The sequence below is a fragment of the Crocuta crocuta genome, unplaced genomic scaffold (genome assembly GCF_008692635.1).
Source record: "Crocuta crocuta isolate KB4526 unplaced genomic scaffold, BGI_CrCroc_1.0 scaffold480, whole genome shotgun sequence".
NCBI lineage: Eukaryota > Metazoa > Chordata > Mammalia > Carnivora > Hyaenidae > Crocuta > Crocuta crocuta.
In genome coordinates, this window is record NW_027532418.1 from 12,480 (window position 1) to 37,645 (window position 25,166).

At 37.2% G+C, this 25,166-nt stretch overlaps 1 protein-coding gene across 1 annotated transcript; it reads right to left on the bottom strand.

Moving 5' to 3' along the window:
- Positions 1 to 1,264: 1,264 nt before the first annotated feature.
- Positions 1,265 to 23,732, bottom strand: LOC144243865 (olfactory receptor 11H6-like). The gene is given in 9 exon segments (XM_077779003.1): positions 1,265 to 1,801; positions 1,803 to 2,021; positions 2,676 to 2,746; positions 7,837 to 8,050; positions 10,223 to 10,268; positions 12,043 to 12,097; positions 15,633 to 15,707; positions 17,539 to 17,616; positions 23,711 to 23,732. Coding segments are annotated over 9 exon segments (1,317 nt in total).
- Between the last annotated feature and the right edge of the window lie 1,434 nt (positions 23,733 to 25,166).

Genomic DNA, 25,166 nt, shown 5'->3' on the forward strand with positions numbered 1-25,166 from the left:
GCAACAGTGTGGATGGAACTAGAGGGTATTATTCTAAGCAAAGTTAGAGAAAGACAAATATCATAAGACTTCACTCATATGTGGAATTTAAGATACAAAACAGAAGAATATAAGGGAGTAGAAGCAAAAATAATATAAAAACAGGGAGGGGAACAAAACATAAGAGAGTCTTAAATATAGAGAATAAACTGAGTGTTGTGTACATAGATATATCTATCTTCTTTATCTTCCATATGTTCTTTATCCATTCATCTATGGATGGACATTAGGCTGCTGTCATATCTTGGTTATTTTAAGTAATGCTGCAGTGGACCTGGGGGTGCCTATATCTTCTCCAATTAGCATTCTCATTTTTTGCTGGTAAATATCCAGTAGTGGATTACTGATCATATGGTAATTTTATTTTTAATTTTTGCAGGAACCTCCATACTGTTTGTATGGTGGCTATATCAGTTTGCATTCACACCAACCAACAGTGCATGGGGATTCCTTTTTTCTCTACATCCTTGGCAACACTGGTTTTTTGTGTTTTTGATGTTAGCCATTCTGACAAGCATGAAGTTTATGGAAATAGTTTAAAGGATGCTTATGGCATTAAAATAAGTCACACAGTGCTAAAATTAAACCACACATGTTACCAGAAACTGTTGTTTAACTGGATTTACCCCAAGCTGAGTTATGCCTTGAGTAATGTCCTGGACTTTATGTTTAGCTCTTATCTTTATTCTAGGTAGCTAATACACTGTAAATTCCTAGTCTTTGTCTTGTGCTCTCTGAAAAATCATTAATATTCAGCCAAGGCTATTAGTCTGTTTCCTTAAAGACACATACTTTGACAGGGGAGACTTCCTTCAAATTTACATCTCCTTTATCAGTCACTATGTCTGAATGGAGAATTATTGGCTTACAGTGTTAATGCCTAAAGAAGTTCATGATCTCTATTACATGTGTATCAGTTGTTTCAGCACAGTATGCAAAATAGACCTCTGTCTTCTTTTTAGAAATTGAATTACATATAGAGGGACTAATGGGCTTAAATACTAAAATTTCACTTACTTGGTATTAACTTCAAAACAAAATTGAATCCACTGCTAAAACACATTCTTAAATAAGACTACTACATTTTTTGTCCAGTGGTGTTTAAGATGATAATGGGTCTTTGTTATAGTAATTTCTTAATACAACTTAATGAATTTTTAGATAAATACATCTCTCATGTTTTGTTAAAGGAAGTTACACTTTAGTGATGGAATTTGACTCTGATTTACAATTTATGAATACCATGTTCAGTGCCAAAGATTTTCCTCAGAGCAGTCTTCATCTCCTTGTTCCTGAGGCTGTAAATTAGAGGATTACAGAGAGGTGTTGTCACAGAATAAAACAAAGTAATGAATTTTTGAATTTTCACTGGGTGTCCCGATCTAGGACTAACATACATCACCATTACAGAGCCAAAATACAGGATCACCACTGCTAGATGAGAAGCACAAGTGGAGAAAGCCTTGCATTTGCCTGCTGCTGAGGGCATCCTTAGCACAGCCACAATCACCAGAGCATAGGAACAAAGAACAAAGAGAAAGTTTCCAATCATGAAAACAGCATTGAAGGTAGAATAAATGAACTGTGTGGTGGTATCTTCAGAACAGGACAGCATCATCAGTGGGACAGGATCACACATGAAATGGTTAATGGTATTTGGGCCACAGTAGGGTAAGTGTGAAATGAGAACAACTGGGGTTAGGAAGAGGATGAACCCACATGACCAGCCAAAGATGGCCAGGCCAGTGTACACCTGTTTTTGTCATGATGTGTGGGTAATGCAGAGGACGACAGATGGCAAGATACCTGTCAAAGGCCATGATGCAAAGGAAGAAGCCCTCATCACACCCGAAAGAGAAGAAGAAGTAGAACTGTGCAAAACAGTTCATAAAGGAAAGGGACTTGCTTGTGGACAGGAGATTGGCCAAGATGTTAGGGACGGTCGTGGTGATATAGCATATTTCCAGGAGAGAGAAATTCCCCTAGGAGAGAGAAATTCACCTAGAAATGAAAAATAGAGTGCCTTTAACTTAACAACATGTAATTGTACTTATGTATGTATAGTGAGGACACAATATGCAGAAGCAAAGATAAAAATAATGTTACTATTAGTGTAAGAGGCAATTGATATTCTTTTTAAAAAAAACTTTTTCAAAAAATGTTTTCTTTATTTCTGAGAGAGAGAGACAGTGTGAACAGGGGAGGGTCAGAGAGAGGGAGACACAGAATCTGAAACAGGCTCCAGGCTCTGAGCTAGCTGTCAGTACAGAGCCCGACGCGGGGCTCAAATGCACAAACCACGAGATCATGACCTGAGCCGAAGTCAGACGCTTAACCGACTGAGCCACCCAGGCGTCCCAATTGATATTCTTAAGTTTCAAAAATCTCTTACCTTTGGGATGCCCACAAGTTATTCTGCTGCATTCTTTTGAAGAAAAGGCTTTTTAATATACCTATCAGGTCTCAGTGGTTATTTGTATAACTCATTTGACTGAATTTAAAACTCATTTATTTTTGTCCTTTTTACTCTGGCCTGTATCATAATACATTGGCTCTTACTCCAAGCTATCTTAACTAAGACTTTGATTGACAATGGGACACTAACAGTGGTATATCAAATCAGTATCAATACTCACCCTATTTGGGTCTCCTGTTACAATATTTCTTGGGAATCCTAACTGTATACAGTCCAAATCCAAAGAAGAACCTTTAAATGCAAGGAACAGCACACAGATAATGAATGGTTTTGTCATTAAAGGAAGATATTTCACATAAAACCAAGGCATATTAAATTAGTAAGACTGAAAACAATATATGACTGAGATATTATATTAGTGGAATTGTAGATTTGTTGTATTTTCTCTGTTGAACAAGCAACAGAATTCCTCATTCATCTACCTCTAGTAATTTATTAGTTACACATTTTCACACAAAATCCTCAGGCTCCTCTTATAAATATTACCTATCTATTTAAAAGGGATGAGGAATCTAGATAAATATATTTCCCTATACTGGGCTAAACAAGGGAAAAAGTAATATTTTCAAACTTTTCCATCTGAATTTTATTCTAATCAGACATTTGTATTTTTAGATCAAACAGAAAGCACTTGCCAGCAAATCCATTTCTGCAGAAAACTCAGCATTTGTAATAGGGCATGCACATTTTAACTCACTCCTTGGATGTGTACCAAGAAAAAGAAATGTGAGAAGGGAAGTAAAATATTACCACAGAGTGAAAAGCATGTGAAGGACTTCAGAAGAATTGGAGAATACAGTTTGTAACCTGCCATGAATTGCAAGGAGTAAATTTTAAAAGATTTTTTTCTCCCTAGCTTCAAAACTCACGTTTATGTTTAGTTAAAGCCTAGGTGAAGGTATAATCTATATTTATTTCTTTGTCTTTTGAGATTTGGGACTCTCTCCCATGATATTTTTAAAGTATTTGTTCAATAGATGAGCTTGTTTTGAATTTTATTTATTTCCAGTGAAATCCCAGGCCCTACTATTCCCTGAGGATTGGGGCATTGCAGAACTAGGCTCTTACCTTCTCTTATGCTTTTTCTATACAGGCATTGTAAAATGTTCCTCGGGATTAAACTGTAACAGAGCTTGCTGTAATAGCTATTGCATGAAGATGCACCTTTGAATTCCCTGTTTTTGTTTTGAAGAAAGAAAATTCTTCCCTTATCAGTATTAGTTCTCAGATTTGTGTTTTAGAGACATTTCAGTCACAATTCTATCATATCCATTAGTGCTAAAACTGGTGTGGGGTTATTTAACAAATATTTATTGAGTACTTACCAGGGACTGGGAATATATCTAGGCAAACAAAATAGAAAAAAGTCTTACCTACATTGAACAATTCAGTGGGGTATGGAAAGCAATGTAAGATTAACAGCATCAGTAAATGAACTATATATTTTTTTTCATTTAAGAAAAATTGTGTGGTAATTGAGTGGATCAGAAATAGGACAGGAGTTTTATTTTTTATTTTATTTTTTAAAAATTTTATTTAAATGCTAGTTAGTTAACATACAGTGCAATATTGGTTTCAGGAGTAGAATTCAGTGATTCATCATTTACATACAACACCCATTGCTCAACATATCCAGTAGCCCCCTTAACACACATCATCCGTCTAGCCTGTCTCCCACCCAACTTGCTTCATTAACCCTCAGTTTGTTCTCATAATAGTCTCTCATGGTTTGCTTCTCCTTTATTTCCCCCCAATATCATATGTTCATATGTTTTGTTTCTTAAATTCCACATAGGAGTGAAATTATATGGTATTTGTCTTTCTCTGACTGACTTATTTCACTTAGTGTAATACAATGTAGCTCCATCCACATCTTTGCAAATGGCAAGATTTCATCTTTCTGATGGTGGAGTAATATTCCATGGTGTGTATATATATACACCACATCTTCTTTATCTATTCATCAGTCAAAAGACATTTGGCTTCTCTCCATAGCTTGGCTATTGTTGAAATGCTCCTATAAACATCGGGGAGCATATATCCCATTGAATCTGTAATTTTGTATCCTTTGGATAAATACCTAGTAGTGCATTTGTTGGATCATAGGGTATTTCTATTTTTAACTTTTTGAGTAATCTCCACACTCTTTCTCAGAGTGTCTACACCAGTTTGCATTCCCACCAACAATGTAAGAGGGTTCCCCTTTCTCCACATTCTTGCCAACACTGGTTGTTTCTTGTGTTGTCCGTTTTAGCCATTCTGACAAGGTGTGAGGTAGTATCTCATTGTGGTTTTGATTTGTATTTCCCTGGTGATGAGTGATGTTGAACATCTTTTCATGTGTCTTTGAGCCATCTGGATATCTTCTTTGGAAAAGTGTCTGTTCATGTCTTCTGCCCATTTCTTACCTGGATTATTTGTGTTTTGGGTTTTGAGTTTGCTAAATTCCTTAAAGATATTCTATATTAGACCTTTATCTGATATGTCATTTGCAAATATCTCTGTCTATTCCATAGTCTGCCTTTTAGTTTTGTTGATTACTTCCTTCATCGTGCAGAAGCTTTTTATCTTGATGAATTCCGAATAGTTCATTTTTTCTTTTATTTCCCTTGCTTCCAGTGACAAGTCGAGGATAAAGTTGCTACAGTCGAGGTCAAAGAGGTTGCTACCTGTGTTCTCCTCTAGGATTCTGATGGTTTCATGTCTCACGTTTAGGTCATTCATTCACTTTGAATTTATTTTTGTATATGGTATAAGAAAGTGGTCCAGTTTCATTCTTCTGTATGTTGCTGTCCAGTTTTCCTAGCAACATTTGTTGAAGACACTATGTTTTTTCCCCACTGGGTTTGTAATTTTAAATAAGGTCTTAAACAAAGCCTAACAGAGATACTAACATTTGAGCAGATGCTTGAAAAAGTGAGGGCAAAAACCAAGAGGATATCAGGAGAGATTTCAGGCATAAGGAACAGCTAATGCTAGGAATATGTTAAGTATGTCAGGAAAAGGGCAAGATGGCCAGTGTGCTACAGTTGTGTAAACTGGGGAGATGGATTCTTTGTGGCATGCAGTCCTGTTATCTGAATTTATTTTTTGTATCACATCTGTAATCCAGTGTAGTCTTTTTTACCTAAAAATTTTCTCACTGGATTTATTGAGCTATAGTTGACATATAATGTGTAGCAACAATATGTAAGTTTAAGGTGTACAATGTACTGTTTTGACACATTCACATATTGTGCATTGATTACCACCGTAACATTACCTAATAACTTTATCAACTTGCATTATTATCCTTTTTCTCTTGTGGTGAAAACATTGAAGATCTTCTCCCTTAGCAACTTTAGTTATATAGTATGGCATTGTTGACAATAATCACCATGATGTACATTAGACATCCAAAATGTATTTATTGTAAAACTGGAAATTTGTATCCTTAGATAAGCATCTTCCCCTTTTCCCCTACCTCACAGCCTCTGGCAACTACCAATCTTTTCTCTCTTTCTATGAGTTCACATTTTTGAGAGTGCACATACAAGTGATATACAGTATCTGTCTTTGTCTGATTTACTTCACTTAGCATAACATCCTCAAACTCTTCCTGTGTTCTCACAAAAAGCATGATTACCTTTTTCATGGGTGAATAATATTCCATTGTGTATATAACCATATAATCTTTATCCATGCATCTGTAGATAGAAATTAAATTTATTTCCATGTCTTGGGTATGAGTAATGCTGTAGTAAACATGGGAGTACAGATATCTTTGACATAGTGATTTCATTTTCTTCAGATATATACCCAGAAGTGATAAGTGTTATCTCTTATCTATTTTTTAATTTTTAAAGTTTTCTTTTGAGAAAGAGAGAATACAAGTAGGGGTAGGGCAGAGAGAGAGGGAGCCACAGAATCCGAAATAGGCTCAGGCTCGGAGCTGTTAGTGCAGGGCTTGAGCTCCCAAATGGTGAGATTGTGAACTCAGCTGAAGTTGGATACTTGGACTGAGCCACCCAGGCACTTCATCTCTTATCTTTTTGATACTAACCATTCTCACAGGCATGACGTATCTTTTGTGGTTTTGATTTGCATTTCTCTGATGATTAGTGATGTTGAGTACCTTTTCATGTATCTCTTGGCCATTTGTATATCATTTTTTGAAATCAGTCTGTAAAGATCCTGAGCCCACTTTTAGGTTTATTTATATATATTTATACTTTGTTTTAGTTGTATGAATTCCTTAGGTATCTTGGATATTAACCCTTTATCAGATACAGAGTTTGTAAATATTTTCTCCCATTCTGTGGGTTGTCTTTGTATCTTAGTTAATTGTTTCTTTACTGTACAAAAGCTTTTAGTTTGATATAGTTCCACTTGTTAAATTTTGCTTTTGTTGCCTATGCTTTTTTTTTTAAAATCAAGCTCAAACCCAAAAAATCATTGGTAAGATTATAAGGAAATTTTCCTCTGTGTTATCATCTGTGAGTTTTATGGCTTCAGGTCTTTTGTTTAAGCCTTTAATCTGTTTCGAGTTGAGTGGATATGGTGTAAGAGAAAAGTCCATTTATTCTTTTGCATGTGAATATCTAATTTTTCATTTTATTTTATTAAGGAGAGGATCTTTTCCCTATTATGTGTTATTGGTACCCTTATCATAGACTAGTTGACCATATATGCATGGGGTGTGTATTCTGTTCCAATGGTCTAGGTGTGTGTTTTTATTTCAGTACCATACTGTTTTGGTTACTATAATTTTGTAATGTAATTTGGAACCACGAAGTGTGATGCTTCCAGTTTTGTTCTTCTTTCTCAAAATTGCTTTGGTTATTTGGGGTCTTTTATGGTTTCATACAAATTTTAGGGTTATTTTTTCTATTTATGTGAAAAGTGCCATTGGAATTTTGATAGGGATTGCATTGAACTAGACTTCTTTCAGTAGTATGGACATTTTAACAATATTAATTCTTACAATTCATGAGCATGGCCTATCTTTCCAGTTATTTGTGCCCCTTTCAATTTCTATCATCAGTATCTTACCGTTTTCAGTGTAAAGATCTTTTACCTCCTTCGTTAAATTTATGTCTTTGTATTTTATTCTTTTTGATGCTGTTCTGAATGGGATTGTTAATTTCTTTTTTGGACATCTTATTGTTAGTGTACAGAAACACAATTGTTTTTTTTTTGTATATTAATTTTTTATTTTGCAACTTTACTGAATTAATTTATTAGTTCTGCAGCTTTACAGTTTTGTAGGATTGTCAATGTATGGGATTTGAGCCAGGTCATGTAGCTGCTGCTGGGTCTGCAGTGGGGTCTGATGTCAGTACTGTTTGCAGGGTTTTGGGCAGGTGTGGATCCTTTCTGATTCTTGGATGGGGGAACCACCTCAGGACCATGGTCCATAGGTCTGGTGCTGAGACAAGTGTTTGCTTCTGGGTCTGTGGTTGTGTCTGCAGATGACATGCCTGTTACCAGATACAGGGATAAGGTTTCTCTCACTGGGTCCCTGCAAAGTTCCCTACCAAGTCTCTGGGTGGGTACCTAGGCAGGGAGGATTGACATCAAAAAACAGCTGAGAAGGGCTATAGCCAAATCACAGGACTAATTCAGTCTCTACAGTTAAGATGGAGATAAGCCAACAGACCTCTGGGAGCATTTATGGTCATGTCTCTCACCAGTTCCCAAAGCAGGCAGAATCGCTTTCAGACTGGCTGGACAGAGCTGGAGTCAAATTACAGACTGTTTCAGGTCTATATCCAGGACCATGGCTGGATTAATTTTCTGGGCCAGATGTATTTTTGATGCGCAGCTTAACATAGGCTAAGGAAATATTATGTAGACATTGATCTGCTTTTTCCCACATTATCAGAAAAAAAGAATCAGAAAGAATTCCTACTTACATGAAATAGGTGACATGGCTATGTTAATCCTCCCACCTGCTATGGGAGTATCATCCAGTGTCTACCTTTAGTGGTAGACATTCTGCAGAACATCACACTAGCCCGCTGTATCAATGACGTCATGCTAATTGGATTGAATAAGCAAGAAGTGGATAATTTATTGGAAACTACAGAGGGTGGAAGAAAGCCATATGAGGATGCAGAGTTCTACCATATTAGTAAAATGGATGTTTTTATAAAATACTGGCATAAATAGCATCAATGCTGTCCCTTCGTGACAACAGCACAGCATCAGGTGGCTGGTATCTTCTCCTGAGAAGTCTGATTTTTAGCTTCATAGGTGTTTATAATTCCAAATTTCCCCCTTTGTTGTCCCAGAACTAAGGGCAGCATCTGGCTCATGGAATTTCCAGCTTAATATTTCTTGTTTCCCTTTTTGTCTTTTTGTTTTCTTTGACATTTCTTTATTACCTTAGTAATCTCTTCTTTATATTAATTTCTCTATGTTTCAATAATCTGAGGGTTTTATATCTATTGACTGGACCTTTCTGATACCAGAAGCTGGTGCCAGGGATAGTTCTTGGAAACAGAACCTCAACAGTGGTAGTTTGGGACTTCTTTTGTTTTGTGGTTTCAACACAGTGCTTACTACATTGTCCATTCTAGTGGAATTCTAGTAATCTATAAATAGTATTTAATGACATAATACTTAAGTTATTTTCAATAAATTGTGCTGGGGCAATTAAATACATGCAAAAGAATGAAATTCATATATACAATCTCACACTACATATAAAAATTAACTCAAAATGGATCATATCTAAAAGCAAAAGTTAATACTATAAAACTCATAGAAAAATTATAAGTGTAAATATTTGTTTAGGTAATATTTGATTAGACAGTGGTTTCTTACAACATCAAAAGCACAGGAGACAAAAAATAGGTTGGACTTACTCAAAATGGGAAATTTTTATGTTTCAAAAGATACCATCAAGAAAGTGAAAATACATCTCACAGGAGAAAATATTTACAAATCATGTGTTTGATAAGGAACTTATATTCAGAACATACAAAGTACTTTTACAACTCAACAATAAAAAGACAACCCAATTTAAAAATGGTCAAAGAGTTTATACAGTTTTCTAATGAAGATGTGCCATAGTCAATAGGCACATGAAAAGTGCTCATTTTCATTAGTAGTTAGGGAAATGCAAATTAAAGTTCTAATGAGATGTCAATTCACACCCACTAGCCTGGCTAAAAAGCAAGTGATACAAAAAGACAAGTATTGGTGAAATTGGATTATCATATATTCCCAGTGGGATTGTAAAATGCCATAGCCAGTGTGGAGAACAGTTTGTCATTTCCTCAAAATGTTAAGTATAAACTTAGCATATGATGCAGAAATTCTACCCCTAATATATACCCAACAGAATTGAAAATATGTGTGAATAAAAAGTTGAAAAAAAAAAGAAAATATAAATCCACATAAAAACTTGCATGAGAGTTTTCATGGTAGCATTATTCACAATAGCCAAAAAGTAAAACAATTCAAGTGGTCAGCAACAGATAAATAGATAAATGAAATGTTGTGGCATATCCATACAATGGGGTATTATTTGGCATTAAAAAGGAATGCAGAGAAAGGGGAACACTTTTGCACTTTTGGTGGGAATGCAAACTGGTGCAGCCACTCTGGAAAACAGTATGGAGTTTCCTCAAAAAATTAAAGCTTAGAACTACCCTACAACCCAACAATTGCCCTAATAGGTATTTATCAAAAGGATAGAAAAATACAGGTTCAGAGGGTTACCTGTTCCCTGATGTTTATAGAAGCATTATCAACAACGATAACGAAGCTATAGAGAAAACCCAAATGTCCATTGACTGATGAATTGATAAAGAAGAGGTGGTGTGTGTGTGTGTGTCACAATGCAGTATTATTTAGGAATCAAAAAAAAAAAAAGAAATCTTGCCATTTGCAACAACGTGGATGGAGCTAGAGTGTGTTATGCTAAGTGAAATAAGTCAGAGAAAGACAGCTATCATATTATTTCATTCATATGTGAAATTTAAGAAACACACAGATGAACATAAGGGAAAGGAAATAAAAATGATAGAAATAGAGAGGGAGGCAAGCCATAAGAAGCCCTTAAATACGCAGAACAAACTGAGGGTTGCTGGAGGGGAGGTGGGTGTAGGAATGGGTTAAATGGGTGATGGACATTAAGGAGGGCTCTTGTTAGGATGACTACTGGATGTTATATGTAAGTGATGAATCACTAAATTCTGCTCCTAAAAACAACACTATACTATATGAAAAATAACTTGAATGTAAAGAAATACATTATTTTTTAAAAAAAGAATGAAGTACTGGTACATGTATAACATGGATGCTTGAAAATATAATGATTTTTAAAAATAATATACTGATTTTGAAAACATCATACTAATCTTGAAAATATTATACTAAGTTAAAGAAGCTAATTAAAAACACAGACAGTAGATTAGTGGTTGCCAGAGGATAGAGGAAGGGGGGAATGGAGGGTGACTGCTAGTGGATACAGGGTCCTGTTGAAATGGTCTAAAATCAGTGATGATGGTTGCATGACTCTGTGAATATACTGAAACACTGAATTGTATACTTCAAAAGCGTAAATTTTTAGTAAGTGAATTGTATTTTAATAAGGCTTTTATAAAATATAAAAGTCAGAAAACTACAAAAAATAAGTTGTCACTTGTTGATTGTAGTTAAGTGCCTTGGTCAAGCAAGTGGCTTCTGACCTTGACTGTTAGGGCAGCAATGACGACTCTAAGAACTGTGGCAGGGGGTGGCTTTCTCTGAGTGTTCTGGGACATTGGTAGAAACAAACTGACCAGGTGAGATCTTTAAAATCTCAGTTGAAGTCATAGTCAGTGAAACAGAGAGCTTCTATGGCAGCCGAATCTTATTTCTGATAGCCACAATGCTGATCTTGCNGGATGCTTGAAAATATAATGATTTTTAAAAATAATATACTGATTTTGAAAACATCATACTAATCTTGAAAATATTATACTAAGTTAAAGAAGCTAATTAAAAACACAGACAGTAGATTAGTGGTTGCCAGAGGATAGAGGAAGGGGGGAATGGAGGGTGACTGCTAGTGGATACAGGGTCCTGTTGAAATGGTCTAAAATCAGTGATGATGGTTGCATGACTCTGTGAATATACTGAAACACTGAATTGTATACTTCAAAAGCGTAAATTTTTAGTAAGTGAATTGTATTTTAATAAGGCTTTTATAAAATATAAAAGTCAGAAAACTACAAAAAATAAGTTGTCACTTGTTGATTGTAGTTAAGTGCCTTGGTCAAGCAAGTGGCTTCTGACCTTGACTGTTAGGGCAGCAATGACGACTCTAAGAACTGTGGCAGGGGGTGGCTTTCTCTGAGTGTTCTGGGACATTGGTAGAAACAAACTGACCAGGTGAGATCTTTAAAATCTCAGTTGAAGTCATAGTCAGTGAAACAGAGAGCTTCTATGGCAGCCGAATCTTATTTCTGATAGCCACAATGCTGATCTTGCTGTAAATTAGATGCCAAATTGAATTGTGGCAATGTCAGGATTATAAAATGAGTTCAAAGACTTACCAGTGTCTGATAAACAAGTGAGAATACTGGTTGGAAGAAACACCACCAGTTTGGGCTAAAACAGAGACCATTAAAATTTAAAAGATACTTCTGTACCTTATGAGGAGGAAACAGGCTAAGAAAGCTACTCTGGTATAAATCCAAATCATTTGTAATGGAAACAGAAAGATGGCTCAGAGGGTAGAGCCTGGAGCTCATAGCCACAGAGAATCATTTCTAAAAAGCAAAACTGAGAACCAAATCAACGAACATTCCATTCTCCCTTCTATTGTTAGCTGGGGCTGACATAACAATACCACAGTCTGCATGGCTTAAATAGCAGAAGATTATTTTCTTATAGTTCTGGAGACTAGAAGCCCAAGGTCAAGGTGTTGGCAGGTTTGTTGTCTCCCAAGCCCTCTCTCCTTTGCTGCCTTCTCACTGTGTCTTTACATGGCCTTCCGTCTCAGTGTGCACATTCCTGGTATCCCTACTTCTTATAAGGTAGCAAATCCTATTAAATTCTAGCCCCACCCTAATGGCCTCACTTAACCTTAATTTCATGTTTATAGACCATATTTAAAATATAGTGACATTGGGGTCAGAACTTCACATAAATCTTGGGGAGCACAATTCAGTTTTTAACACCTTGGAAAAGAAGGAATTGGTGCCATGTTCTCATGTGGATTTCAGAATTACTATGGTCTAGTGAACTTTTTTGTGTCTTCTGACCTCATTTATTTTACATTTTGAAACAGTCACACAAACTTGAGAGTACAGTACAAAAGAAGTTGTTTTCCCTAAACCATCATTCCCAAATACTTTACTGTGCCATTCTAAGAAACAAGCATATTCTGCTATGCAGCCCAACACAACCTTCAAAGCAAAAGGTTACATGGATACATCACTATCATTTCATTTTTAGGATCTCATTATAGTTTTGCCATGTGTGTGTGTATGTGTGTGTGTGAGTGTGTGTGTGTGCACGCGCATGCACACGCAGAATAACTCAGTTCAGAATTATTCAGTGAGTTTTGTTGTAGTGTCATTTGGGTCCTTTGGGAAGTAGATGCTTTTAACAGTTAGAGATACATGAGATTTATTGAGGGAACATCTGTGAAAAAGGAGGAGGCAGTAGGCACAGTCAGGGAAAGCTTTTAAACTGAGATGCTCATCTGACACCTGAGAAAAGAAGAAGGAAGGAAGATGATTGGTAAAGGGGAGTGGCAGACTGTGAAGCTGCTCTGAGAAAGTCTTAGCCCAGTGGGGGAGCTCTGGTTCAAAGGTTTCCTTCACTAGTCAGGCCTGGCATCTTCACCCTTATGTTAAGATGGGAACCAGCTTTGGGAAGAGCATGGCCTTTGTTTACTCGCTGTGGTGAATCACAATTGTACTACAGCTAGAGACTATCAGCTAACTACTCTCCTCGTATTGATCAGCATTTTTTTTTCTTGAAAGGAGATCTCTATGGCATACTTCCATGGCTGCCACATTTGTCATGCGTCTGTAGTTTATTTTTAGTGGAGATCAGTTCTTGGGTTTTTTCCTGACCTCGACATTTGTGAAAATGTACAGATCAACTATTTTGTACAATTTTCTTCAATCTGGGTTTGTTTTGTATACTTTGGGATTAAACTCAGGTTGGGTATTTATTTATTCTATTGCATTCTGTCATCCCACTTATGGTAATGCTTGCTTTGATTAAAGTATTGTCTGCCAGCCTACTTCACTATAAAGTTAAGTCTTATTAGTAAGCCCATTGTGAGGATGCACTTTGAAACTTTGTAAATATCTCATCAGACTTTCAGTTTGTTCATTTATTTGTATGGACTCTTAGTTCTCATTTAATTGGATGGTTAAAAATATGTTGCCAGATTGTCTCTGATTTGCCTGGTAAGAGCTTGTTCAAGCTCACTTTTGTGTGTGTGTGTGTCTTATGCACACACAACTCTTTAAGTACTTCCTTGTCCTCTGGCACAGAAAAAATGTTCCAGGCTCATCTTGTGCTTCCTATATCTTAGCCCTGAAATCAGTCGTTTTCTCAGAGTTTTGGTTCCTTTTAATGGAACATGGTAGATATGCTCATTGCTATTGGCACATCACTGTGCTAGGTCCTCTCAGTGGCAGATTTCTTTCTTTCCTTATTCATATATATTGAAAACTGTGAATTTAAACTGGTACTTTCAATTCCAATTAATACTACAGGGTTCATTCTAGTTTTCATTCTTTGTATATTTGTTATCCCTTTTCTGACCGTGAGAAGCCTAATATACTTAATTTATTAACTTACTTGATGATCCCTTGTATGCCACCAGGCTTCTTGTGCAGAGGGACCTGTTACCCTTACTTGAGCATAGACACCTCACACTAGGATCTCCCTGTACCTGAACAGTCTTCTAGCTTGATCACTTTCTAAAACTGAATGCCCGGTCCCCCACCCCTTCCCACCCTCTTCAAACTACTTGGGCTTTGATACTTTCCTCTGGATTACACAGGCTAATTCTCTACCATGAACACCCATTACTCTCTGCCAGAACTAATGGCCTTAAGGCCGAATTATTCAGAAACGGAGAGCAAAGTAGAAGAAAAAGAAGTAAATCACCTCCTTCTTTTAATTTTTTAAAAGTTTATTTATTTTGAGAGGATCCCAGGCAAGCTCTGCACTGCCGGTGCAAAGCCCAACATGAGGCTCGAACCCACAAACTAGGAGGTCATGACTTGAGCTGAAATCAAGACTCCAATCCTTAACTCACTGAGTCACCAGGTTGCCCCGGCCCTCTCTCCTTTTAAACTTTTTTAAACGTTTTTATTATTGAGAGACAGAGAGAGACAGAGCATGAGCATGGGAGGGGCAGAGAGAGGGGAAGACAGAATCCAAAGCAGGCTCCAGGCTGTGAGCTATCAGCACAGAGCCTACATGGGGCTTGAACCCACAAATCGCGAGATCATGACCTAAGCGAAAGTCGGACGCTTAACCGACTGAGCCACTCACGCGACCCCCTACCTCCTTTTAAATAGAAGTGAATATTGCAGTTATCTTGACAGACCACTTTACCCAGGAACTTCATGCATCATTTTAAGTGACAAGATTTTGGACTAATGCCTGATACCATAAGGGGAGAACCTTCGAGGGAGGAGTTGAATATATTTAACATATGAAAGTGATGTGATTGGTTGATTGGGTTTTCAAAGATGTCCCAAAGAACATCACTATCTTACATGCTCTTTAGAATGTGACCTTGCAATTTCCCATCAAGAGTTTGTATCTTCTCCTTCCCATGCGTATAAACTGGTCCCATGATCCATAATATTGATCAATAGAATACAATAGAAGTGATGCTGTGTAACTTCCAAATTTGTACCTTATGAGATCTGTAGCTTCCAGTGTTGCCTCTTGGAACATGTTGGGGCAGAACCAAGAAGCTCTAGTTTATAGAATTAGATGAGCTTCCAGTCAACAGTCAGCACCAACTAGCAAGCATTTAGGTGCTCTTTTTGGCTGTTCCAGGTATAATCATGCCCCCAGATGATCACAGTCTATGCCAACATCATTTGGAGGAAAGAATTTCAAGATGAGTTCAGTAAATGCACAGGTTTATAAGAGATAATACCTGGTTTTAGTTGTTCTAAATCACTAAGTTTTGGGATAATTATGTTGTCGCAGATGATTAAAACAGACTGAGATGCTGAAACATGGAATAAGAATGTCTGAGAGGATTTAGTTGAGACTGAGAATTTTCAATTTGATGTTCATTGATCTGGCTCTTTAAATTATGATTTAGAATTTGTACTAGAATTAATATACCATATTAAGCTCTATAAGACAGTTTCAGGTCCTTTTTAGCTCACCACCATATCTTTAATGCATAGCACAGATCCTTCTGCATTTCAGGTGCTAAATGGACTACAAGTTGAAAAAAATGAGTAAGTAAATGAATAAATGAAAGGTTTTTTCACCAATACTCAATATTTGAGACAGAATAAAAATATTATAAATGCAAATTGAGAAACTCCTTTATTATCTTCACTTATTCTCCCAATTTGACCTTTTCCTAGCAGTGTGGAAATATTCCTAAGGCATTCATATTCAGGACATCTTAAATAGCTCATGATTAGATCCTTGCTACCTAAAGTGTAGTCTGTAGACCAGCTGCAGCAGTATCTCCTGGGAACTTCTCAGAAATGTGAATCTTATGCCCCACATTTTAAAAAGACACAGAGGTTACTGATATGCATATTAAAGTTCGAGAAAAACTAGTTTAGACTTCTGTTATATCATGTCTAAACATAAAAATAAAAAACTAACTGAATTTTGAGATGCAAATGTAGGGTAACACTTTTTTTATTTTTATTTTTTACCTTTACCCTTGTTCATAAAGGACTGCAGATGATTCTAAGAAAACTTATTTCCAGACTGTATAAAAGGTTTTGAAACCCAATTAATGAAGAATCATAAGAATGTAAAGTTCATGTCTTTGCTGGTATTAGATAAAGTTGGCTAATGAAAGCGATGTCAGATTTGGAAATCTTTTGAGTTACTAGACTTTTTTATACTTTTAGGTATATTTTATATATAAGAAAACCTCTACATGGTTATTAATGTTATTCCTTTACAGAAACATGAAGGAAAGCAGAGCAGAAGAAGTGGGAAGCCAGATCACAGGGGATTGAGGAGTACATGAGAGATGAAGCAGATATTGACCATGGACTGTTTTTCCATGGCACCTATATATGGAGGGAAAAAATTAGTACCTGAGTGCATTCCAAGGAGTTAGTTTATTTTCTCAACCTCTCTCCTTCTGTGTCTTTTCTGTTTAGATAAGGAAATTTTAGAAAGGTAAAAGTTTCTCATGTTTCTGGAGAAAGATGAGGTAAATGTTAGAGTCTCTGAAGATGTATGAGAGTATGAGCTCAAGGGAATCATGAGAGGTTGCCTATGAAAAGGGTGTGAAATGCCTAATTTTCTAAGAAGAAAGGTCTAAAAATGGAAGGTAGATGTGTCAGTAGGAATGTTTATATGTTCTGATTGTGAGGGGCATAATTAAGAAAGATGACAGTTTGTTTTAGTTTATGTTCCCCATATCAGAACCTCCAATAGACTCAGGTGCATAGTTTATTTGGGGTTACCTAGAAAATAGGAATAGAGAGCAGGGAGAATGAGACTTGGAAGCAGAAAGAGCTAATGCCAGTTTGCATTTTTCAAGGTCTCCAATGTAGGCAGTTGGGGCATTTGGGGCTTGATTCTGCCAGCATGTCTAAGAAGCTGGGAAATTTATCCACTGGCTCCTCTGCCCATTAGGTTGATGGTTATCTTTAAGAGTATCACTTTATTTATATTCTGGTTGACTTTCTATCTAGCTGACTGGGACCCAGAGGCTTTGGAGAGGGTGGAGGTCTTGAGGTTAACATTAACACTATGCGTACGAGCTTGCAACTGTCCAGGCAACTGTAATGGAAATACAGTTGGGCTGAGTAGATGTAATGCAGAGCACGAAAGCTTTTGTTATAGTACCCTACTTGATCTATTCAGATTCATTAGTTCCTTGTATTTTGTCCATTCTGTTTCTGCGTTTTCAAGGTACTGGTAGCCCACATCTATTAAACATAATACAATACAGTCTATAAAAATGGCTTCATGCAGAATCGTTAATTAATAGCCCTCACAGATATTTATCTCCCACACATTCTCTATGTCCCTTCTCATTGATGAGCAATTCGGATAGCATAAGCTACGTTGAGGTCACCTGGATCTTTGTCTTAGAATTCTGAGCAATTGGTTGTTTAACCTTGCTAGGCTGCATATGTGTCATATTCTTGTTCAGTGATATAACTGGGCCTGAAAGCACCAAAAGAAGCCCCAGTGAATTGTTTCAATTCCAAATATACTACTACATTCCCTATTATATAGCAGTAATTATGGGTAATTATAATAGATTACATTGACCAGTAGAGTGAATCCTTTGTCTATCGGTCTGCCAAGAAGAGAATTCCAAATAGAAGCAATCCTAGCTTCAGGTTTAATGGAACTCTTTCTTGGTCCTCTCAGAAGTTTCTTCTCTTCCCATCCTGGTGACCGTGATTTATTTGGCCGAACTTAAATTTGCAGATGCAGCTAGAGCAAATTCTGCAAGCAAATCACTGGATATTATAGGGAGTCAGTCTTGCACTTTTTTGTTCTCAGACTGTTGAAATTTTAGCTGTTGAGGGTGAAGCCCCTTTTATTGGCCATTGATTAAATATGTGTAACAGTTTCTGGAGGACAGAGTCCCCAACTTGCAGTGTAGGCCCAAAACGATATCTTCATTTACCCTAGTGGTCCTCAAATGGAGGCAGCTACCCCCACCTACCAGGGGATATTTGATGCTGTCTGAAGACATTGTTGGTTGTCACACCTGTCCTACCAGCAGGTGGACAGTGGGTGGAGGTCAGGGACGCTGCTTAATATTCTGTCTTACAAAGGACAGCTCCCCAACAAGCAAGAATTCTCTAGCCCATAATGTCAATAATGCTTAGGTTGAGAAACCATGTTTATCCTTTGGTATTGCATTCCTATATTCTATCAAGCATACTGCTTCCACATGATGCAGTGTATGGTAGGGCCAGTGAATCTTGTAATCATGTGCCTGTTGTTTCACTTCACAGGGTGGTAATGTCATGCAGCGGTCCCATATTAGTAAGTCAGTTATTTTCTAAGCATAAGTATGGTGGTGCAGGCAGAGGCTCTTTAGGAAAAGAAATTCAATCCACATCCAGGAAAAAAGAAATCAATCACAGAAAGGACAAATATGAAAGGAATTTTAATGTAAGCAATTTGTTACTTGTTGCTGGTTAGTTTTCTTAAAGGATGGTGCCTTATTTTTAAAAAAATTTTCAGTGTTTATTTTAAAGAGGAAGAGAGAGACAGAGTGTGAGCAGGGGAGGTACAGAGAGAGAGAGAGAAAGAGAGAAAGAGAGAGAAGCATAGAATCTGAAGCAGGCTCCAGGCTCTGAGCTGTCAGCACAGAGCCCAATGTGGGGCTCGAGCTTATGGACCACAAGATCATGACCTGAGCCTAAGTTAGATGCTTAACTGATTGAGCCACCCTGGCACCCCACAGATTGCCTTATTGATGGTTTAGCATTGGTCTCTCACTGAGGCTGTATACTCAGTAGCTCAGTAGTTTTAGCAGCCTTTGTAATAGAGTCCATATAGTGTAGCTTATGTACAGCCTCCATACCTACCACTCTCTTCATGGGTGCTTTGTGTAAGCACTAAGGTGAAGGAAGTCAGCGCTGCCTGACATCTCCTGGATAACTCATTCTTTGTACCTGGCTGTTGAATGCCTCCACTGTGAAGGATCCTCTATGATGGGCATCAATTTGAGACACAAAGATTTGCATACTTTGTGACTACTCTCATAGGTCTATCCATTTGCTGCCTCTTCAAGCTTCTTTGACTCTGGTTTTTCTATCTGGTCCTTCTAGGTCCCCCACCAAGCAATGAAACTTTTTGTGTCTGTCATTAATCTTGTATATATTTTTCTCGAGTAACAGACCATTTCTCCTACCATATAAAGGAGACAACTAAGTGTATTTCTCTGAGCATTTTACTTTGTGAGAATTTCCTTTATGCTACATTCTATTGCTACCTGTGGAGGGGCTATTGTGAAGCAGTAGCACATTTTTTTTCTTACAGTAGTACATAATCAGATGACCTATTTTTTAATGAATCCAGTGGTTCCTTTCCTTCTTTGTCAGTTTATTTATGAAAGCTCACTTCCAACATGAAGTCATAGGTGTGAACTAAGGAAGAGGAGTTGGTGCAGTAAAAATAGGTCTGTGTCTTTAAAAATGCTTCTTAATGTGCCAAACAATTTGCAATTCCATCTAGTGGCAACAAACATAATATGAGGTAAAATAAATATGGGTGAGAAAAATTTGGCTAATAATTAACAACTAAGAAAGTATAGGCACTGTACACCTTTGTAAAATACACACAATACTTTTTTAAGAATCATTAATTCCTATTCATTTTTCCTATACAATTAAGAAAGATGAATGGAACTGGCATGAACATTGTTTAAGCACCATGGATGAAAATCAACTAAAATTATTAACATTTTGAACCTAACATTGAAGTGTGTTTGGATAAAGTTCCAAATGGTTTATAATTTCTTCCAATATAAAAGCTTTTAGCTAGTTGATCAACTATTTTGTTTCTTATGTAAAGTATAATAAAGACATTCACATCTTCCAGAACCCAGAAATCCTGCCTTCCAAGCTCAAAAACTATTCTAAAGTCCAGTTTTTGTTTCACATCACTTTGTGAAACAAACGACTTCTTGAAGGCTGGAAATTAAAATATTTTATTAAATATATAGTTTATTGTCAAGTTANCAGATTTTTTTTAAACGACATCTTTTTTTTTTTTGAGTATAAACTTGCATGTTTAATTTAAAGCACAATAGTAACACAAAAACAGAACAGGCAGCTATTTACTAACCACATAGACTAAGAAGCGGAACATCACTTAAACCTTTGAAACTCTTTTTTTTTTTTCCTCTAAAATTCTCTGTTTTATTAACCAATAATACAAGGATTCTAAATTAAGATCGCCTTTCTATCCTGATAACAAATTTGAATTTCTATTCTTTTTTTTTTGAGAAATTCTGTTTTAATTTATTTTTTTATTTTTATTTTTTTTACAAATAGTTTATTGTCAAATTAGTTTCCACATAACACTCAGTGCTCATCCCCACAAGTGTCCTCCTCCATGCCCATCCCCCCTCCCCCCCACATCCATCAGTCCTCAGTTTTTGTCAGCATTCAAGAGTCTCTCATGGTTTGCCTCTCTCCCTTTCCCCCACCATTTCCGCCCTTCTTCTCCCCCTTGTTCCTCCGTCAAGTTCCTCCTAATCCTCCTATACGTGCAAACATATGGTATTTGTCCTTCTCTGCCTGACTTATTTCGCTCAGCATAACACCCTCAAGGTCCATCCATGTTGCTACACATGGCCAGATTTCATTGTTTCTCATTGCCATGTAGTATTCCATGGTATAGATAAACCACATCTTCTTGATCCATTCGTCTGTTGATGGACACTTAGGCTCTTTCCATGTTTTAGCTATTGTGGAGAGTGCTGCTATGAACATTGGGGTCCATGTGCTCCTATGCCTCAGCATTTCTGTATCCCTTGGGTAAATTCCTAGCAGTGCTATTGCTGGGTCCTAGGGGAGTTCTATTGTTAGTTTCCTGAGGAACCTCCACACTGTTTTCCAGAGGGGCTGTACCAGTTTACATTCCCACCAACAGTGTAGGAGGGTGCCCATTTCTCCACATCCTCACCAGCATCTAGAGTTCTCTGATGTGCTCATTTTAGCCACTCTGACTGGCGTGAGGTGGTATCTCAGTGTGGTTTTGATTTGTATTTCCCTGATGAGGAGGGATGCTGAGCATTGTTAAATGACATCTTGATCCATTTATCAGTTGATGGACATTTAGGCTGTTTCCATGATTTGGCTATTGTTGGAAGTGCTGCTATGAATTTTGGGGTACATGTGCCCCTATGCATCAGCACTTTTTATTCCTTGGGTAAATTCCTAGCAGTGCAACTGCTGGGTCATAGGGGAGTTCTATTGTTAATTTTTTGAGGCACCTCGACACTGTTTTCCAGAGGGGTTGCACCAGCTTACATTCGAACCAACAGTGCAGGAGGGTGCCCGTTTCTCCACATCTTCACCAGCATCTAGAGCTTCCTGATTTGTACATTTTAACCACTCTGACCAGCATGAGGTGGTATCTCAGTGTGGTTTGGATTTGTATTTCCTTGATGAGGAGGGACTCTGATCATCGTTTCATATGTCTGTTGGCCATCTGGATGTCCTCTTTGGAGAAGTGTCTGTTCATGTCTTCTGTCCATTTCTTCACTGGATTGTTTGTTTTTCAGGTGTGGAGTTTGGTGAGTTCCTTATAGATTTTGGGTACTAGCCCTTTATCTGATATGTCATTTGCAAATACCTTTTCCCATTCCATCAGTTGCCTATTAGCTTTATTGCTTGTTTCCTTTGCCGTGCAAAAACTTTTAATCTTGATGAGATCCCAATAGTTCATTTTTGCTCATGATTCCCTTGCCTTTGGGGATATGACAGGTAAGAAATTTATGTGGTTGAGGTCAAGGAGGTTGTTTCCTGCTTTCTCCTCTAGGGTGTTGATGGCTTCCTGTCTCACGTTCAGGTACTTTATCCATTTTGAGTTTATTTTTGTGTATGGTGTGAGAAAATGATCTAGTTTCATTCTTGTGCGTGTTGCTGTCCACTTCTCCCAGCACCATCTGTTTCTGTTTCTTCATTGTTGGTATATAAAAATGCAACCGATTTCTGTACGTTGATTTTGTACCCTGCAACTTGGCTGAATTCTTGGGTCAGTGCTAGTAGGCTTCTGGTGGAGTCTGTCAGGTTTTCTATGTAGACTATCATGTCGTCTACATGAAACTACACTTCAAAAAGTGAAGGTTTGACTTTTTCTTTGCAATTCTGATGTCTTTTACTTCCTTTTGTTGTCTGATGGCCGATGCTAGGACTTCCAGCACTATGTTAAACAACAGTGGTGAGAGTGGACATCCCTGTCGTGTTCCAGATCTCAGGGGGATAGCTCTCAGTTTTTCCCCATTGAGGATGACGTTAGCTGAGGGCTTCTCATAGATGGCTTTTATGATGTTTAAATAAGTACCTTCTATCCCAACTTTCTCGAGGGTCTTTATTAAGAATGGATGCTGTATTTTGTCAAATTCTTTTTCTGCCTCTATTGACAGGGTCATATGATTTTTATCCTTTCTTTTGTTGATGTGATATATCACATTGATTGATTTGCGAATATTGAACCAAACTTGTAACCTAGGAATGAATCCCTCTTGATCTTGGTGGGTAATTCTTTTTATGTGCTGTTGAATTCGATTTGCAGGTATCTTGTTGAGAATTTCTGCATCTCTATTCATCAAGGATATTGGTCTGTAGTTCTCCTTTTTTGCTAGTTCTCTCTCTGGCTTGGGAATAAAAGTGATGCTGGTTTAATAAAATGAGTCCTAAAGTTTTCCATTGATTTCTATTTTTTGGAATAGTTTGAGGATAATGGGTATTAACTCTGTTTTAAATGTCTGGTAGAATTCCCCAGGGAAGATACCTGGCCCAGAATTCCCCAGTGTTCTTATTTGTTGGGAGATTTTTGATAACTGATTTGATTTCCTCACTTGTTATGGGTCTGTTCAGGTTTTCTGTATCTTCCTGTGTGAATTTTGGTAGTGACTGTGTGTTTAGGAATTTGTCCATTTCTTCTAAGTTGTCCTATTTGTTGGCATACAATTTTTCATAGTATTCCCTGGTAATTGTACTTCTGAGGGGTTGGTTGTAATAAGTCCATTTTCATTCATGGTTTTGTCTATTTGGGTGCTCTCTCTTTTCTTTTTGAGAAGCCTGGCTAGAGGTTTGTCAATTTTATTTTTTCAAATAACCTACTCTTGGTTTCATTGATCTTTTCAACTGTTTCTTTGGTTTCTATATTGTTTATTTCTTCCCTGAGTTTTATTATTTCTATTCTCCTGGGTTTGGGGTGCTCTTGTTGTTCTGCCTCTTGTTGCTTTAGGTGTGCTGTTAGATTTTGCACTTCCGCTTTTTCTCAATTTCTTGAATTAGGCCTGGAGTGCTCTATACTTACCTCTTAGGACTGCTTTCGCCATATCCCATAGAGTTTGGATTGTTCTAGTTTCATTTTCATTTGTTTCCATATATTTTTAAATTTCTTCTTTAATTGCTTGATTGGCCCATTCGTTCTTTAGTAGGGTATCCTTTAACCTCCATGAGTTTGGAGGTTTTCCAGACTTCTTCCTGTGATTGATTTCGAGTTTCATAGCATTGTGATCGGAAAGTGTGCATGGTATGAACTCAATTCTTTTCTATTGATTGAGGGCTGCTTTATGTCCCAGTATGTGATCTATCATGGAGAATGTGCCATGCGCACTTGAGAAAAAGTGAATCCCATAGCCTCAGGATGTAGAGTTCTAAATATATCTCTCAAATCCATCTGGTCCAATGTGTCATTCATGTCCCTTGTGTCTTTATTGATTTTCTGTCTAGTTGATCTGTCCATTGCTGTAAGTGGAGTATTAAAGCATTATATGCTATTAATGTTCTTATCGATATTAGCATGTTCTTATCGATAAGAATGTTTCTGTTTGTGATTAATTGTTTTATGTATTTAGGTGCCTCCACATTTGGTGTGTAGACATTTATAATTGTTAGCTCTTCCTGATTAATAGACCTTTTAATTATTATATAATGCCCTTCCTCATCCCTTGTAAATGCCGTTACTTTAAAGTCCAGTTTGTCTGATATAAGTATAGCTACTCCAGCTTTCTTTTGACTTCCAGAAGCATGATAGATATTTCTCGATCCCCTTACTTTCAATCTGAAGGTGTCCTCCAGTCTAAAATGAGTCTTGTAGACAGCAAATAGATGGATTTTGTTTTTTTTAATCCATTCTACCACCCTATATGTTTTGATTGGGGCATTTAGCCCTTTTACATTCTGTGTCATTATTGAAAAATATGGGTTTAGAGTCATTCTGTCGTTTGTGGGATTCATGCTTGTGGTGGTGTCTCTAGTATCTTGTGTTCCTTTGCAACATTTCCCTAAGAGAGACCCTCCTCAGGATTTCTTGTAGGGCTGATTTAGTGGTGACAGATTCTTTCACTTTTTGTTTATTTGGAAAGACTTTTATCTCTCCTTCTATTCTGAATGACGGGCTTGCTGGATAGAGGATTCTTGGCTGCATATTTTTTCTGTTCATCACATTGAAGATCTCCTGCCATTCCTTTCTGTCCTGTCAAGTTTCAGTAGATAGGTCTGTCACCACTCCGATAGGTTTCCCTTTGTATGGTAGGGCCTTTTTCTCCCTAGCTGCTTTCAAAAATTTCTTTGTCCTTATATTTTGCCAGTTTCACTATGATATGTCGTGAAGAAGATCAATTCAAGTTACATCTGATGGAATTTCTCTGTGCCTGTTGGATTTCAGTGTACATTTCCTTCCCCAGATTGGGGAAGTTCTCTGCTATAATTTGTCCCAGGACTCCTTCATCACCTTTCCCTCTCTCTTCCTCTTTTGGGATTCCTAT